The 15278-nt window shown below is 38.4% G+C and overlaps 1 protein-coding gene across 7 annotated transcripts in view; it reads left to right on the top strand.

Annotated features, from left to right (window-relative positions):
- The window catches only part of AP3B1 (adaptor related protein complex 3 subunit beta 1), a 156776-nt gene that overhangs the window by 112687 nt on the left and 28811 nt on the right, over window positions 1-15278 (top strand). For all 7 annotated transcript variants that reach the window (XR_015280900.1, XR_015280903.1, XR_015280902.1 and 4 more), the window contains exon 23: window positions 13235-13466. Coding sequence is in view for 2 of the 7 variants with exons in the window: in XM_023944629.2 (XP_023800397.2) it covers window positions 13235-13466 (232 nt within the window). In the remaining 5 variants the exon portion in view is untranslated. The remainder of the gene's footprint in view (window positions 1-13234; window positions 13467-15278) is intronic.

Raw genomic sequence — 15278 nt, 5'->3', positions numbered from 1 at the left:
TTGAAAACTGATTTTCTTCTCTAATAGGAAATTAACTAAGATTCTCTTATCACCATTGGTAAATCTTACTGTAAAAGTGATTATAATGAGAACAATTTAAATGTGTGACAATTGCAGAGGAGCTGTGGTTTGCCAGTTTACTGGCAAGCATTATTTAATAGTTTTGCCAAGTAACTGGTAAGAAAGCACAACATCTGAGTGAAGAAAATACGAATTGCTACTGATTTTAAATTTGTAGTTCCATCTTAAAGAATGTTCCCACAAATTTCTGGGCAAATAAAAATATTCAAAACTACAGTACTAGAGAGTGTATCCTTGTGGTGAATGTTAAACTGTCAGCAGGATTTTCAGGTCATTTGACAAAAAGGATACAGGTGCTGTAGCTAGCAGTGAAGGTGACTGCTAGTTTCATCAATCACTTTGCCTTTCTTTAAGTTGATACATAATGGACCCCTTCAATCAGCTTCCTTGTTCTTTGTCACTTGTTTAGGAAGAAGAAAAAAGAGGGTGGAAGGGCTGGAGTTTAAAGTCAAGGTTATAAAATGAATCGTTACTTATTTACACAGGATAAGGAGGATAAGTCAGAGTGAGAAGGGGTTCTTCATAAAATGTCGAGTTTGTCAATGGGTGATAATATGCGGTTTGAAGCTTCGTGCAGACCTTGAACAGTGACAGTAGTTGTCAAAGCAGTGATTCTGAACCAGAATTTAAAAGAAGACATTGTTCAGTGACAGAAACACAGCATGTGCCCCGAAAACGTGCTAATCGGTGTTGAGAGTCACAGTAAATGGTGATCCAGTGACAAAGTTTGTTTAACTGCAAAACCAGAATTGTAATAGAAATAGAATATAAATTTATATATCACCTGGAATTCTGTTGATACATGTTACTGTAACACACATTAAATATACGTAATAGTCAATTCAGCTTCATTACAACTGTATGCCTAATACCTTATTTTTTGAGGTATGCAGAGTTGTTTCTTAAACTATCTGTGCAATTGCTGTTCAGCAGGTTATAATATTTTAAATTTTTTGCCCATATCTTACAAAAAATAGAGAAACATGGAAAACTGAGTTTTCTGATGTTAAGATTTCTTACATTTCATCTGCAGCACAACACTGTGAGATTGAGTATTTTGAGGACTGTGCATCAGAATAGGACGGAAAATGTTAAGTGTACCTGACTTTAGGTACACTTAATCAAAATACAACTTCTCATAGTTCTGCATTCAAAGACTCCTGCTATTGCAGTAAAAATTCTTTAGAAACCTCCTTCCTTCAGCTACATCTATGAATAGCATGTGGGGTTTTTTTAATTACTGGTTTAGTTTTGGATTTTGGTACAGAGTGATGACTCCAAAAACCATAGGGATCCTTTATAATTTTAAATTATGTCATTCCAGTTCCACATATATCTAACTATCTAGATAGTCTATAAATTGAAATTAAATTCCTCTTGTTAAATGTCGACATAAATAGAAGTAATGCTGTTTAAATAACAAAATGTCTTGATTGCTGAAATTTTGATTCTTTTTTAGCTTGGCAGACTTGAAAAAATAAATAACCAGGTTTTGGTTGATACATGTAGAACTGCATCCACACTTTTACTTGAAAATCATCACAACAAGGCATGAAACACCTAGTATTCAAATTATAATACTGAGATTTTTGTCCAAAAATGTTAAGACTAAAGCTTTTTTGAGAAAATAAGTATTTGATCATTGAAAGTAAAAGCTAAGCATGGGGCTAACTCAAATAGTGGACAGATGTTACTGCAAATAGGCCATATCTTCCCTGTTGTGCACTAGTAGTATGTTGCCACATGACTTGTAGGTGAGCAGTACAAAGCAAGTGAAATGCAAGGACACTGCAGTTGTTAAAATGGGGTGACTTGGAATCTTTTAAATTATGCATTTTAATGTGCTCTAAAAGTTCTTGCTAACGCTTGCAGGAAGGGGACCCCTTCTGTTACCCAGCTCCGAACATGTGTTAAGATTGTTTTTAAGAAGGTTGGTAAACAGTGTGCCATTGGGTTCTCAAATCACAATAATTCGGAAATGTTTTCTGCCCTCCTGTGCCACAGACACTAGAGGATACTGGAGAGACAGAAGACTCTTTAAAAAGGCTATGGAACAGTGTTATGATTAAGCACTGTATCATCAAAGATACGAGTTTCTAAAAGCTTGCTTTAGTCCAGTCTTTTACCTTATTTTTACATGCTTTTCTCCTGATGGCTTGGTGAACAGGGCCTTGACATACTAAGACTAACAAAAGTCATTCTAGAACCTTCATAATTAATATTGATTTCTGAAAAGTTGATTAAAATTTTCATTTTTAACTTCTATTCACTTGGGTTAAGAAACATTTCCATCTTTATATGTTTGCAAGTGTTGCTTGTTGTTTCATCTGTGTTCTTGATTTGAAAATGGCAGAAGAATGGGGAAAAGTATATTGGTAAGAATTCTAAAATACATCTTTCAGTTCCATAGTGCAATTTAGGAGTTCATGACTGCAAAAGGAAGTTTGTGTAAAACTTTGCTATTATTACTTTGGAATGTTTTATGAAAAAATGTACAAAAATCATTCTACTGTTTACACTGAAGGACCTTTCTTACATCAGCAGCATTAGAATGTATGGCTGCTACGTGTATCATAAATTTGAACTATGAAATACATTTGTGTACTACAAGATGTTTTAAAATGAACCAAGTTTTAATAATGGTCATTGTCACCATCTTCTGCTGCTGCATTTATGCTCAGTGAGGTAACAATCTGTGTCAGTCTTAGACAGCAGTAGCAGTAATACCTTACATTAGTAGGACCAAGATAATTCCAAAAGTAGATGAGAAAAAGTTACCTAATTTGCCATCAATCATCCACATAGCTAAAGGCCTTAACCATAGCCACAGCTACTGCCTGCGTTCATTGTCTGCATCTGTACAGTGGAGCCTTCATTAGAGACATCCATGGGGTGAAGTTTTTGACTGGAGCATGCTGTGCTTGGTGTTGCTTGCATTGTTCTGAGCAGTGTGGGTGAGATCGAGTGGTGTTTCTACTTATAAGTGTGAAAGGTCATTATGAAGGATGAATAAGTCATTTGACACCACAACTTTTGTTTCTGAGTAAAAAATGGAAATGTGCTTTTAAAATTAAACAAACAAGTAATTGGTTATAAATAAACTTCTTCATTGCTTAACAGACTACTAAATAGTGCATGACTTTTTTACTTGGTTTTTAAGGCTGGAAAACAAAGCTTAAGGAAAGCTTGAGGAAAACAAAACCCAGAAAAACTATGTTAGCATGGCCTCAGGTCAGCTGTAATTTTTTACAGTCTAAGGACTATGGATTTGTTTCGGTTAAAATAATATGTGTATAATTAAATAAAACTTGGAGAAAATTGTCACATCAATATCATGTATAAGAGATGTGGTGTGGTACAAAGACATTCTTCTCCTGCATTGAGGAAGTGCTGATATAGAACTCTATGTGCAGTGAGTTCAGTGCTTATTTCAGGCTTTTTGTCCTTGTGAGTGGGTTGCTGTGCATTAGGATCATCCTGATATAAGCCAGAGTAACGTGTTGCATTCTTCAACAATGATGTAGTGAACTAGGTTCAGATATAGTCATGTGAAGGCAGTAAAGATGTAATCTACATTTTGGCATTCATAAATACTTGTACTGGATTTTGAATATAGTGTATGAAAGGCAGAATTCACTTTGCCTTGTGGATAATACTGTGCAGAAGTGTTTCAATTATATTATACACTTATCCTGACAGATGATATCCTTTTCTGGGGAAAAATTTGAGCTAGATGCTTCTGTTGAAAGGAACCAATATGCAGGAGTTGTTACTGTATAAATATAACTGTAAGATTATACATTATGGCCAGTAGAGTTCAGTATTGTTTTCACTTTAGAGGTCTCTAAAGAACTGGCTGTTTGCCAAAAATCAAAATAATATACTAGGAACCATTTGTAGGAACTTCTTTGAAGTAATTTATACTCAATGCCAAAATCTATATTAATCCTTCTCAGCAATGTCTACTATTTCAAATTCATAATTAGGATGCAAGGTGAGGCTGCCACTCTGTTTTTCTAACTCCTAAACGACTTCAGGTAATCATAGAATCAGAGAACCACTGAGGTTGAAAAAGACCATTGTGTCCATCTGCAAACCTTACACTGCTGAGGCCACCACTAAACCTTGTCCCAAAGTGCAGTTCTCAGATTTTGCAGTTTAGTGGTCAGTGGAAGAATGGAATCACTAAACTGAAGTAAATTACTTGGTTTTGTATTGAGAGAATGATTTTTCCTTGAAACACCGAATGACTAAGTGTTTCATGCTGCTTGATGAAGGTCTCACATATGCATCAGCTACCAGACCATCTGCTTTTCACCTCATGGAAGCATACATAGTACAAAAGGATAGAAAATCTTGGGGTATCCCATACACAGATAAGAAATTCACCAGTTTAAGTGTAGGAATTTTCTGTTAGTGTTACTGCAAAAAAATTTTCCTTGGTATCTATTTAAGCCCTTTTTATAGTCCACTAATGATCCCAGCAGATCTTCTGGGGGATTATGTGTACCTCTGAATTTATACCAAGGTTTATATCCCATAATTATGTGACTGACTTTAGGCCTTTTCTTCATGATTTTTTATAACTCTGACTTAATTATGAGAATATTCCAATTTTGTTGCTACTGAACATTTTTCTGGCATTTTAAAAGATTTTACTAATATTTTCATTGGATTATTCATGTGATTCATTATATTCAGCAGAAGAAAAAGGCAAAGATGCCAAATCTCAAATAAAGCCAGGTGTTATTGTAACACAAAGCTTTAGGCTCTATTATTTATGCAAAATGCAAGCTGTCTCACTGGCCCCTAGTTACACAGAACAGGTGCACACTTTGTTTTGAAGTTCTTGATTTTTGGTATGGAACTACTAGAGTTTTCTGCTGTTGAGGTTAAGGCCCAATTCTGGTTCTTTTATATCATGTATAAAAGTATATATTTATATATATAGTATTTATTGCTCAAAGAGCAATACGTCCTATTGATACTGAGTAACAGCAATTCTGTCTAGTTGATGCTATTTTAAGAAAACCATAGGAAAAAGTCTAAGGGGCATAAAAGTATTAGAAAATAGATAATTTATTACTACTGAAGATTTTCATCAGCTCTAGATTCATAGCTTATATCCGTAAGCAGGTGGAAAGCCTGTGGGTAGGAGTAGAGACTGAGGCAGCAAAGGGAACCCTGTGGCTGGGGTCTGCTACAGCCTCCTGATCAAGGGGAGCCCATTGAGCAAACCTTCCTGCTCCAGCCACAGGAGGCATTGAGCCCGCAGGATCTTGTCCTGCAGGGGCAGCTCAACCACCCCAGCAGCTGTTGGGAAAGTAGCTTGGAGGCCTGTAGGCAATCCAGGAGACTCCTGGAGTGTGTGGAGGATAATATCCTGACCCAGGTGACAGACAGCCCTGCTGAGGGAATGTGTTACAGGCTGTGTTGGTCACCAGTGCAGGTGAGCTAACTGGGACACCAAGACTGGAGGCAGCCTGGGCTGCAGGGGTCGTGCGTTTGGGAAGTGTGCAGGGCTGGGGGATCAGGGGTCAGGCAAGGAGTAAAAGTCTGGCTCTTGAACTTTAGGAAAGCAGAATTTCAGTCCTCTGGGAACCTAGTCAGGGGGATCCCCTGACAGGCTGCCCTCAGGGACAAGGGAGTAGAAGAGAGCCGGCAGATCTTTAAGGAACTCTTCCATAGAGCACAAGAGCTGGCGATCCCCAGGAGCAGGAAATCAGACAAGGAGGGCAAGAGACCAGCATGGCTGAGTAGGAACTTGCTGGTCTGAATTAAGGGGAAGAAACAAGTGCACAGGCAGTGGAAACCAGGACAGGTGACCCAGGAAGAGTTTTAGAGATGAAGCACCGTTGTGTAGGGAAGGCATGAGAAAGACCAAGGTGACAAAACTGGAACTGAAGCTGGCAAGGGACACAAAGAATAACAGGAAGGGCTTCTACAGGTACGTTAACCACAAAAGGAAGGTCAAAGAAGGGGGACCCCCTCTGATAAACAACACTGGAAAACTGAAGAATGGGTAACAACAGACAAAGAGGAGGCTGAGGCACTCAACTTTTGCCTTAGTCTTCAATGGGAAACTCTTTCCACACCTCTTGGCTGGGTGGCTATAGCAGGATGAGGACTGGGAGAGCAAAGTCCCTCCCACTGTAAAAGACAATGAGGTTGGTGACCACCTGAGGAACCTGAATGTACCCAAGGAGATGCATCCCAGAGTCCTGAGGGAACTGGCTGATGTAGTTGCCAAGCCAGTCTCCATGGCATTTGGAAAGTCACAGCACTCAGGGCAAGTCCCGGGTGACTGGAAAAGGGGAAACGTGGTACTCATCTTTAAGGAGGGTAGAAGGGAGGAGCCTGGGACCCTGCTGACCTGTCAGCCTCACTTCTGTGCCTGGGAAGATGATGGAACAGAAACTCCTGGAGGCTGTGCTAAGGCCCATGGAGGACAGGCAGGTGACTTAGGACAGCCAGCATGGCTGCAGGAAGGGCAAGTCCTGTCTGACCAAGCCAGTGGCTTTCTGTGATGGGGTGACAGCATCAGTGGGTAAGGGAAGGGTTACAATATCATTTCACTGGACTTCTGTAAAGCCTTTGACACAGTCTACTACAAATAGGAGAAGCTGGAGAAAAGGGAGGAGACTGAGATAATGGAATTTATCCCATAAGGATAACTCATCCTCTAAGTGGGCAGACTCGGATGAAGTGGGGTGTGGGGATAAGATGGGGTCCAGGTGTGAAATGGGATAAGGGGATAAGTGGGCTTTCCTGTGTTTTTGGGCCCCTTTCATCCTGCCCTCCTGCTCTCCCTATTTTGCCTCCCCCTCTGTCTAACTGGGGACATGAATTTGGTGCGTGGACGATTAGATTGATAAGAAAGTATTTGAATGTCCATATTCAGTGGGTGATGGTCAGCATCTCAGAGTCTTGGTGGACATCAGTGACAAAGTGGTGTCACTCAAGGACTAGTGTTATTTACTATCTTCATTAATGACATACACAAAGGGAACAAATACACCCTCAGCAAATTCGCAGATGTCACCAAGTGAAGTGGTACAGTTGCCACATCTGAAGGACAGGATGCCATCCAGAGGAACCTGGACAAGCTCTAGTTGAGGGCCTGACAAGACCAAGTGCAAGATGCTGCACCTGTGTCAGAGCAGCCCTGGTACCAGCACAGGCTGGGGGATGGACAGATCACAGCAGCCCTGCCCAGAGGGGCTTGGGGGTGCTGGTGTGTGAGAGTCTGGACATGACCCAGCCATGGGCACTCCCAGCCCAGAGAGCCAAACGTGTCCTGGGCTGCATCCAGAGCAGTGTGGGCAGCAGGGCCAGGGAGGGGATTCTGCCCCTCTGCTCTGCTCTGCTCTGCTGAGACCCCACCTGCAGGGTTGGGGGTCCCTGCACAGGAATGACCTGCTGGAGTGAGCCCAGAGGAGGCCACCAAGTTGGTCCAAGGGATGGAGCACCTCCGCTATGAGGAAAGGCAGGAAAAGAGGAAACTTTGGAGTGACTTAATTGCAGCCTTCTGGTACCTGATGGGAGCCTACCAAAAGTATGGAGAGGGACATATTACAAGAGCATGTGCTCACAGGACAAGGAGGATGGATTCAAACTGTAAGAAGGCTGGTTAAGATTAGATATTGGGAGGAAATTCTGTTCTGTGAGGATGGTGAGACACTGGAACAGGTTGTCAAGTCAAGTTGTGAATACCCCATCCCTGGCAGTGTTCAAGGCCAGGTTGGATGGAGCTCTCAGCAACCTGACCTAGTGAAAGGTGTGCCTGCCCCTGGCAGGCACATTGGAACTTGATCCTTATGGTCCCTTCCAATCCAAGCCATTCTATTGTTACCTTGAACACGTGATTCTTTTTGAAAGGATGATTTGAGACCATACAATTATTACAATAGGAAAACAAAAAAGGCAGAGAAACCCATTAATTTTAGCAGCTTTACAGAGGCAGACAATGGGCAGCATAATAAAAGCAGTCTTTTGTTTGAGATCCATCTCTGGGTGATTTAAAAATCAGTGGAAGCTATTTGAGAAGTTTTGGGTTTTATTTCTTTTGAGTTTTATTTTTCTTGCAAGGTTTTGGAGACGAAAGTATTAAATCTATCAATATCGAAATCAAGTAAGAATTTTTGGAACTCATTTTATAATGTCTGAAATTGTCTGATACCACTAACAGTTTGAAGATAGTGATCATTAATATGGTAATTTTCAATTAGCCTCATTGACGTTAATAATTAAGGGAAGTGTGGACCCTAAAAGTTGGTGACAATGAAAAGAAGGGAGTTAGGATGTATTAGAAATTGAAGGTGTCCCTAGCAGACATCGCTTTTAGAAAGTATTTAGTATATATAGAGCACTTAAATGCGCTTTTGGTGGAAAATGTCTTCAGACTTCAACATATGTCCTTGGGTGTCTGATGTCTAGATAAATTAGCCCAAATTAAATAGCAGTATCCAGTTGCTTTTCTTAGATTGTACAAAATAGGAGCTAGCCTCCTTGCTTGTTTGGTTTCCTTGCTCCCTGTAAGGGGAATTCTTTTATTACTTTGACAGTCCTTATTATTGTGACTTAGGTATGCTATAATGCTGAGATTTCCAACAGCCTCTTGAAATAATGCAGACTAGGATGCTGACATTCTTTGCTTGCACTTTATCTTTTTATGAATTAATAATTTTTTTTGTAAGAGCTGTATAAGGGAGACATTGCCTTGTGACTGTGAGTAATATATAACTGTTAATTGAGCAAAAGGTCATGTTTCCTGCCAATAGTTGACGTTTGTTTTTCTGTTTTTCCATTTTTATACTAATATTAAAAAATTATAGTTAAGTGCTCTCATGGCTTCAGTTGAAAGATCATGTAAATGTGGCTGGGCTGTGTGATAGTCCTTCTCTTCTTAGCTGTTGCAGAGTTACTGGAGCATAGCATCACCATGAGTGAGAGAGAGATTATAGCTCTCACAGCTCAGTAGGTAATTCTTGGATTATGTCATGGATATTGCCAGTAGGAGGATTACTTAGATTAAATGATGTAGTCCACTGCTTTAACAGAATTTAAATTAGAGGAATAGAATTATAATTTTCATTATCCTTAGAAGCAAACTTTTTTTTTCAATAATGCATGTTTTATCCAAACATATGTACACTTACGAACTAGGATCAAGAATTAGTCTATGTTCATTATTGCAGGATTTTTAAACTAAGGAACAAATACAAAAGAAAACAAGCAGAATTTTGTGTCTGTAGTAAAAATAGTACTAATAGTAACAATGCTTCTTTAAGGTCCCTCTCAGACCATTCTGATTATTTTTGACTCTGTGGTGCTTCAGACAGGAATGTATGTCTGCCTCTCTTTTCTGTAGTAGGTTTAATAAACCATGTAGTGCTTTTTACTTTAAATAATTATGGAAAATAGTTTTTTCTATCAATGTAAGCTTAATTAATAAAGACTTACTGAGCTGGCAAAAAGCTCACATGTTCATATTGGGAAGATTCTGATTTGCAACTAGTCATCTCAGTTGTGATAAAGCAAGCCACAACTACTATTATCAGTGATCTTACACTTTTCCCATTTTTTCCCCATGATGGGGTGGTGGGGGGTGGCAAAATCCTAATGTTGCTCTTGGTCTTATACAAAAGCTAGTTTAAAAATACTTTCAGTTCTTTTAGGGTGATGAATTATCTTTCAACATGTGCAGTCAGCCTGTTGGCTAGTCTGACTGGTACCAATATAGTGTAACCATATGGTATCACTGTGGAGTTCCTACATGTGGTTGCTTTCAGTCAAAATGGGGTGGGAGGGCAGTCAATATTTTAATTTTTTTTATTGTCTTTCTAAACAGCTGTAGAAAAAAAGTTTTGCAAGTTTAATCTTAATAATCTAAACCCAAAAAAGCAGACACGCTCTGTCATAAAATAACTATTAGTGACTAGTTTGTATCCTATAAATCTAACTTGAGTTGATAATATGGTCCATTACCAGCTAACTGCACAGAGTATTTTTCATTTTACACTCTTCAGTTACTTTTTAGTGAAGTGTTAAAAAATATGAAGCTTTTCTCCTCTCTAAAATTGCACACTGTCTGTCTGTTATTAGGGAGATAACAGCTCTTATAAATGTTTCAGTAAGCGTTAAGTAGACAGTTATGTGCACTCTCATTCCACGCTTATTTGCTTACTGTAATAAACTGATAAAATATGTGTGGTTTGTCTCTGTGTATCTGCAGGCATCATGAGTCACATAGATTTCCTTTAGAAATAATGTTGTGTCTGCAGAATTGATTGGTTATTTTCATAAACCATCCAAAGGTACACAAACGACTTCTATTATTTAAACATATGCTGTGTAAGATTTGTAGGAGATTATCTCCTGGTTAGTAGATGCTTCTTGTTCTCTTAACTCTGTGTGGTTTTATTTTAACCCCAGAATGATTGCAGGTACCTGCCCCATGGGTTTTATCACAAATGCATTAAAAATTTTAGAATTAAAACAATAAATTGTTTACCAGACTGATGCAGCTGTTAAATACATCACATTACAGTCACATCAGCCTTTGTCAGCTCAAAATCCTAGGTAGCAGGTAGAGGCTTTGAAAATTCTAATTTTCCAGAATTAAATTGTTTTGTTCAACATATATATGTTTTGTTTATTTCTAGTACTGCCACATTAAATGCGAGTGAAAATTAATGTTCTGTACAAAGAAAGATGACTTAAACATAATGTCATTATTCTGATTGTCCTTTGCGTTTTTGCTGCTGTGTATAGTATGATGTTGAAAATAAAAGTGAATGGGCTCACAAGCTTTTTATTACTGAAACAAGAAGTAATTCTAAAGGGGGCATAGACACAGATTAAAATCTCTAAAAAATCAAAGAGGATTCAGTAAAACTTGAATCAGTGTTACAATTTAAGTATAGTGAGATTTTTTTTTTCTCTGTGTTGTATGCATTTTGGAGCAGCTCATCCTGGGTGCCATCATGCAGCACATGCAAGACAACCAGGGCATCTGGCCGAGCAAACACAGCTTTGTAAAAGACAGAGGTCCAAAAAGCTGAGGCCCATGATGTGAGGTTCAGCAAGGCCCAGAGCTGGGTCCTGCCCTTGGGTCACAACAACCCCAGGCAGCTCCACAGGCTGGGGCAGAATGGCTGGAAAGGACCTGGGGTGCTGGTGACAGCAGCTGAACATGAGCCAGGCTGTGCCCAGGTGGCCAAGAAGGCCAATGGCATCCTGGCCTGGCTCAGCAATAGTGTGGCCAGCAGGAGCAGGGCAGGGATTGTCCCCCTGTCCTGGGCACTGGTGAGGCCACACCTCGAGTGCTGTGCTCAGGTTTGGGCTCTTCACTACAAGAAAGTCATTCTGGTGCTAGAGCAAGTTCACAGAAGAGGAGCTGGGGACAGGTCTGGAGCACAAGTCTGGTGAGGAACAGCTGAGGGAGCTGGGGATTTTATCCTGGAGAAAAGGAAGCTTAGGAGGGACCTTATCTCTCTGTACAGCTGAGGGTATAGCAAGGTGGGGGTTGGCCTCTTCTCCCAGGTAAATAATAGAAATGGCCTCCTGTTGTGCCAGGGGAGGTTTAGGTTGGGTATTAGGAAACATTTCCTCACTGAAAGGATATCAGGCATTGGAATGGGCTGGCCAGGGAAGTGGTGGAATCATCATTCGTGGGAATCTGCAGAAAGCATGTAGGTGTGACATCTAGGAACATGGTTTGCTGAAGATGGCAGGGCTGGGTAAACAGTTGGACACAGAGATCTTTTCCAACCTCAGTGGCTCTGTGATTCTGTATATCTACATGATGGACATCTGACAACTTTTTGTGTTTTCATTCTTATTAATAAATACTATTAAAAAAACCAACCATAAGTTAGCACAAAGAAGCTAGTGTACTTCAAAATACTTGTGTTAGCATGGGTTAAACATATATCCTAAACTTATTAATGAAAATGGGAGAATCATTTCATGAAATAACTTTTCTCTTATGCATATCCTTCTTAAATTGAATTGAATGTTAAAAGTTAGAGGCTAAGCTTAAACTTCAGATTCAAATTCCATCTTAAACTTGACTTTTGTTCATTATTTGAGTAATGGTTTAAATAACATGCTAATTTGACTGCTAATAACCTCTTACTGTTATTGTCTCTGTCTGTGTACCAATCAGATATTCATTATTCAAAGTATTTCCTTTATTATTTCTTGACAACTGAGGGGTTAAGAGTTTGACCTTGTTTGTTATTTCTAGACAACTAAGCAGACTATTAGTCTGTGAAAGTTTGTGACTTCTTTTCAAAGTTGTTTTGAATTTTCAGTTACTATGAAGGCCTATACAAATTATACCTTTTCCATTCATTTTGTGTTAGCTGTCTGTGTGATGTCACAGCTCATTTTTTAATAAATACAGTTTGAAGTGTCCCTGATCTTTCCTTAAAACATGTGTAAAGAATTCAAATTCACTTGTCTGCTTATTTCTGTGTATGCCTTTCTTTTGTACTTTTGTGCTCATGATTTCCTTGTCAGTAGTATCTTGGAATGCACACTGAATGTCTTTTTTATCATGCTATTTCTGCAGGATAGAATGGACTGAAATATCCTTGGGATTTTTCTTGTTGCTTCTAGCAGCAAGACTGTTTAAAAAGTGTCAGCACCCTTCTGCTCTGTATAACTAAGTTTTTACTATTTCACCAGTGTAATTACTAGACAACAATTTTTGTGGTTTTAACAAGAGAAACAGAAGACAATCTCTCACTATACTTTCACTTTCCACAGTGAGGTTGGGAATACCCTTGAATTCTGATGCATAGAATGTTTCTTGGAAAAAAACAACTATTTAACTGTAACTCTTAAAAAAATGTGATGATGTCATTCTTAACTGTAAAGCTAAATAATTGAAAACAGTTTTATAGTGGAAAGTGAGATGGATATGACAAAGATATTTTCAGCACCAAAAATGTTTTTAGGCTCTGTTATCTGGTATCTATTACTGCAATTTGCTTATGCATTTGAATATGTCCTTACATGTTTCTGGTTCACTAAAATTCCAACTCAAAAGCAGGTGCTCTAACTGCGTGAAAAATGCAATATTCAGTTGTCATTTTTACTGTTCGTGACTTACAGCATTTCCTAACTACTGTGTTATATCTAACAGGTCACTATGCAAGTCTCTGTGCCAACAAAAACACATGAGCTGCTTCATCGAATGAGTGGGAAAGGATTAGCAGCTCATTATCACTTCTCAAGACAGCCAGGCGTTTTTGGTGATCGTATGGTACCTGTGCAAGTGACAGTAACAAACACAACTGATCAGAAGATAGAGAATATTCACATTGGGGAGAAGAAATTACCTCCAGGCATGAGGATGCATGAGTTTAATGCAATAGGTAACCATATCTTATGTTAAAAAAACAGACTCTTCATCAAAATTTCCAATACAGGAAAGTGGTTTTGCATAGTTACATGTATACTCATGTATGTGTGTGTGGCATGGGATGTGGATATACACACATGCACACACTCATCAACTATCTGCTTGTTAGGACAAAATCTTTCTGCATCCCTGCAAACTTTGATTCTCTTACAGTCTTATTTTAGACTGGCTATTATGGGCTTCTATTAAAAATGAGGTTTTGATTTTATATTCATAATTATTTTCTTACAGAGCTTGAAATCAATCTGTAAATGTATTATTTATATTGATGCCTGAGAGCATTGTCATTTTTTCCTTATGAGCTTATGAGAGTAGAGTGGAAATGTATGTTTAGTTTAGCTTGTACATGCCATAGTTCCACAAAGTGTGTCTGCTTAGACTAAATTGTTTTACTTTCTAATCAGGATAGTTTTTTGCTACATTTCTGTCTGTGGAAAAGAGTATAAAACTTGAGAAAGAGCACAAATCACAGCAAGTTTTTTTCAGGAGTAATACCTATGTACGCAACCTGTTTTCTCAGTAGTTCTTTACTTTAGGACATTGTGGACTAGTCAGAAGGAACAGAGTTGTCTCTGTTTCATAGTACAAATTCTTCTTCTTCAACAAGCTACATCATTATGTGAATTTGTATCATGATAGAAGAACACAGGAACATGTTCCTAAAGCATAACAGTGAACTAAAGAGCATTCTTTGCTTTCAGTTGTTAAGATGTTTGTGTTAAATAGCTCTAAACTATTGAACTACTTTTTTTTTTTTAACATAGAAAAGATTATACAGATTTACACCAAATAGCTGGTGTAAATTGCAAATTCAATTGCTCAGTGCTATAATTTATTTCAGAGTTAAAATTAATAATAACAACATTTGCATCTTTGTAATTATACATACTTGATCAAGGCAGTCACTTTTAGAACTCCATAAGTTTTTATTTTTTAAGTGAACATTTTGCTGCTAATTCCTCAAACCAAGTCCAGCTCAGAATTGAGATGTCAAGTAAGTTTTGCCGATGAGCTTTATTTTATATCCCTACCTCTAAACATTTGAAGAAATAAAGCACAAAGGCTAACAAGTGGAAATCTAGTAATGCTATAAATCAGATCAGGAGATACTGTACCCACAATAACAGTCAATTAACAGTAGCATTCACTTGTCTCACATAAAAACATGGGGGGAAAAAGTGGAATTAATAAATTACCCACTTCAAGTTCCTTGAGCTCCACCTCAGTTCTACTCTTTAAAGTATTCGTTTCTCTAAGAAAGATATTGTGGTATCTGTCCTGCAGAGCTGTTGGTTTCTTTTGCAGAAAATAAGCTATCCATCATCTGTAGTTCTTCCAAAAATGCTATTTTTCTTGGCTGAATGCAAATTTTCTGTATTCTTTGTCATTTTATGTAGAACTAAATCTATAAACCCTGTTCTTACTACATTTTGTGTTTCCAGTGTTTGGAAAACATATCCTGTAATTTACCTAGCCGACCCAATAGAAGAAGAGTCAGTGTAGACAGGTATTCCTGCTGGATTATAAGTCTAGTTTTGCCTTAGTCACTGAAGTTACTGTTGTCAATTGTCCTGATTCTTCCAGTAGAAATGGTTCAAATTATTTCACCCAAGTCCTTGTGCACAACGTTTTCTTGTTCCTAAGTGTGTTTGAAACTCCCTTTGAAAACATTAAGCTCAAAGGCTTTGGTAAAGTTAATTCTTTTGATCTGAATTTGATCTGGAGCCTGTCATCTTTCAATGCTTTAAACAGACTCCTTGGAATA

The sequence above is a fragment of the Cyanistes caeruleus genome, chromosome Z (genome assembly GCF_971803275.1).
Source record: "Cyanistes caeruleus chromosome Z, bCyaCae1.hap1.1, whole genome shotgun sequence".
NCBI lineage: Eukaryota > Metazoa > Chordata > Aves > Passeriformes > Paridae > Cyanistes > Cyanistes caeruleus.
Note: the sequence above shows the minus strand (reverse complement) of the source record. Positions and strands in the feature narration are given on the sequence as shown.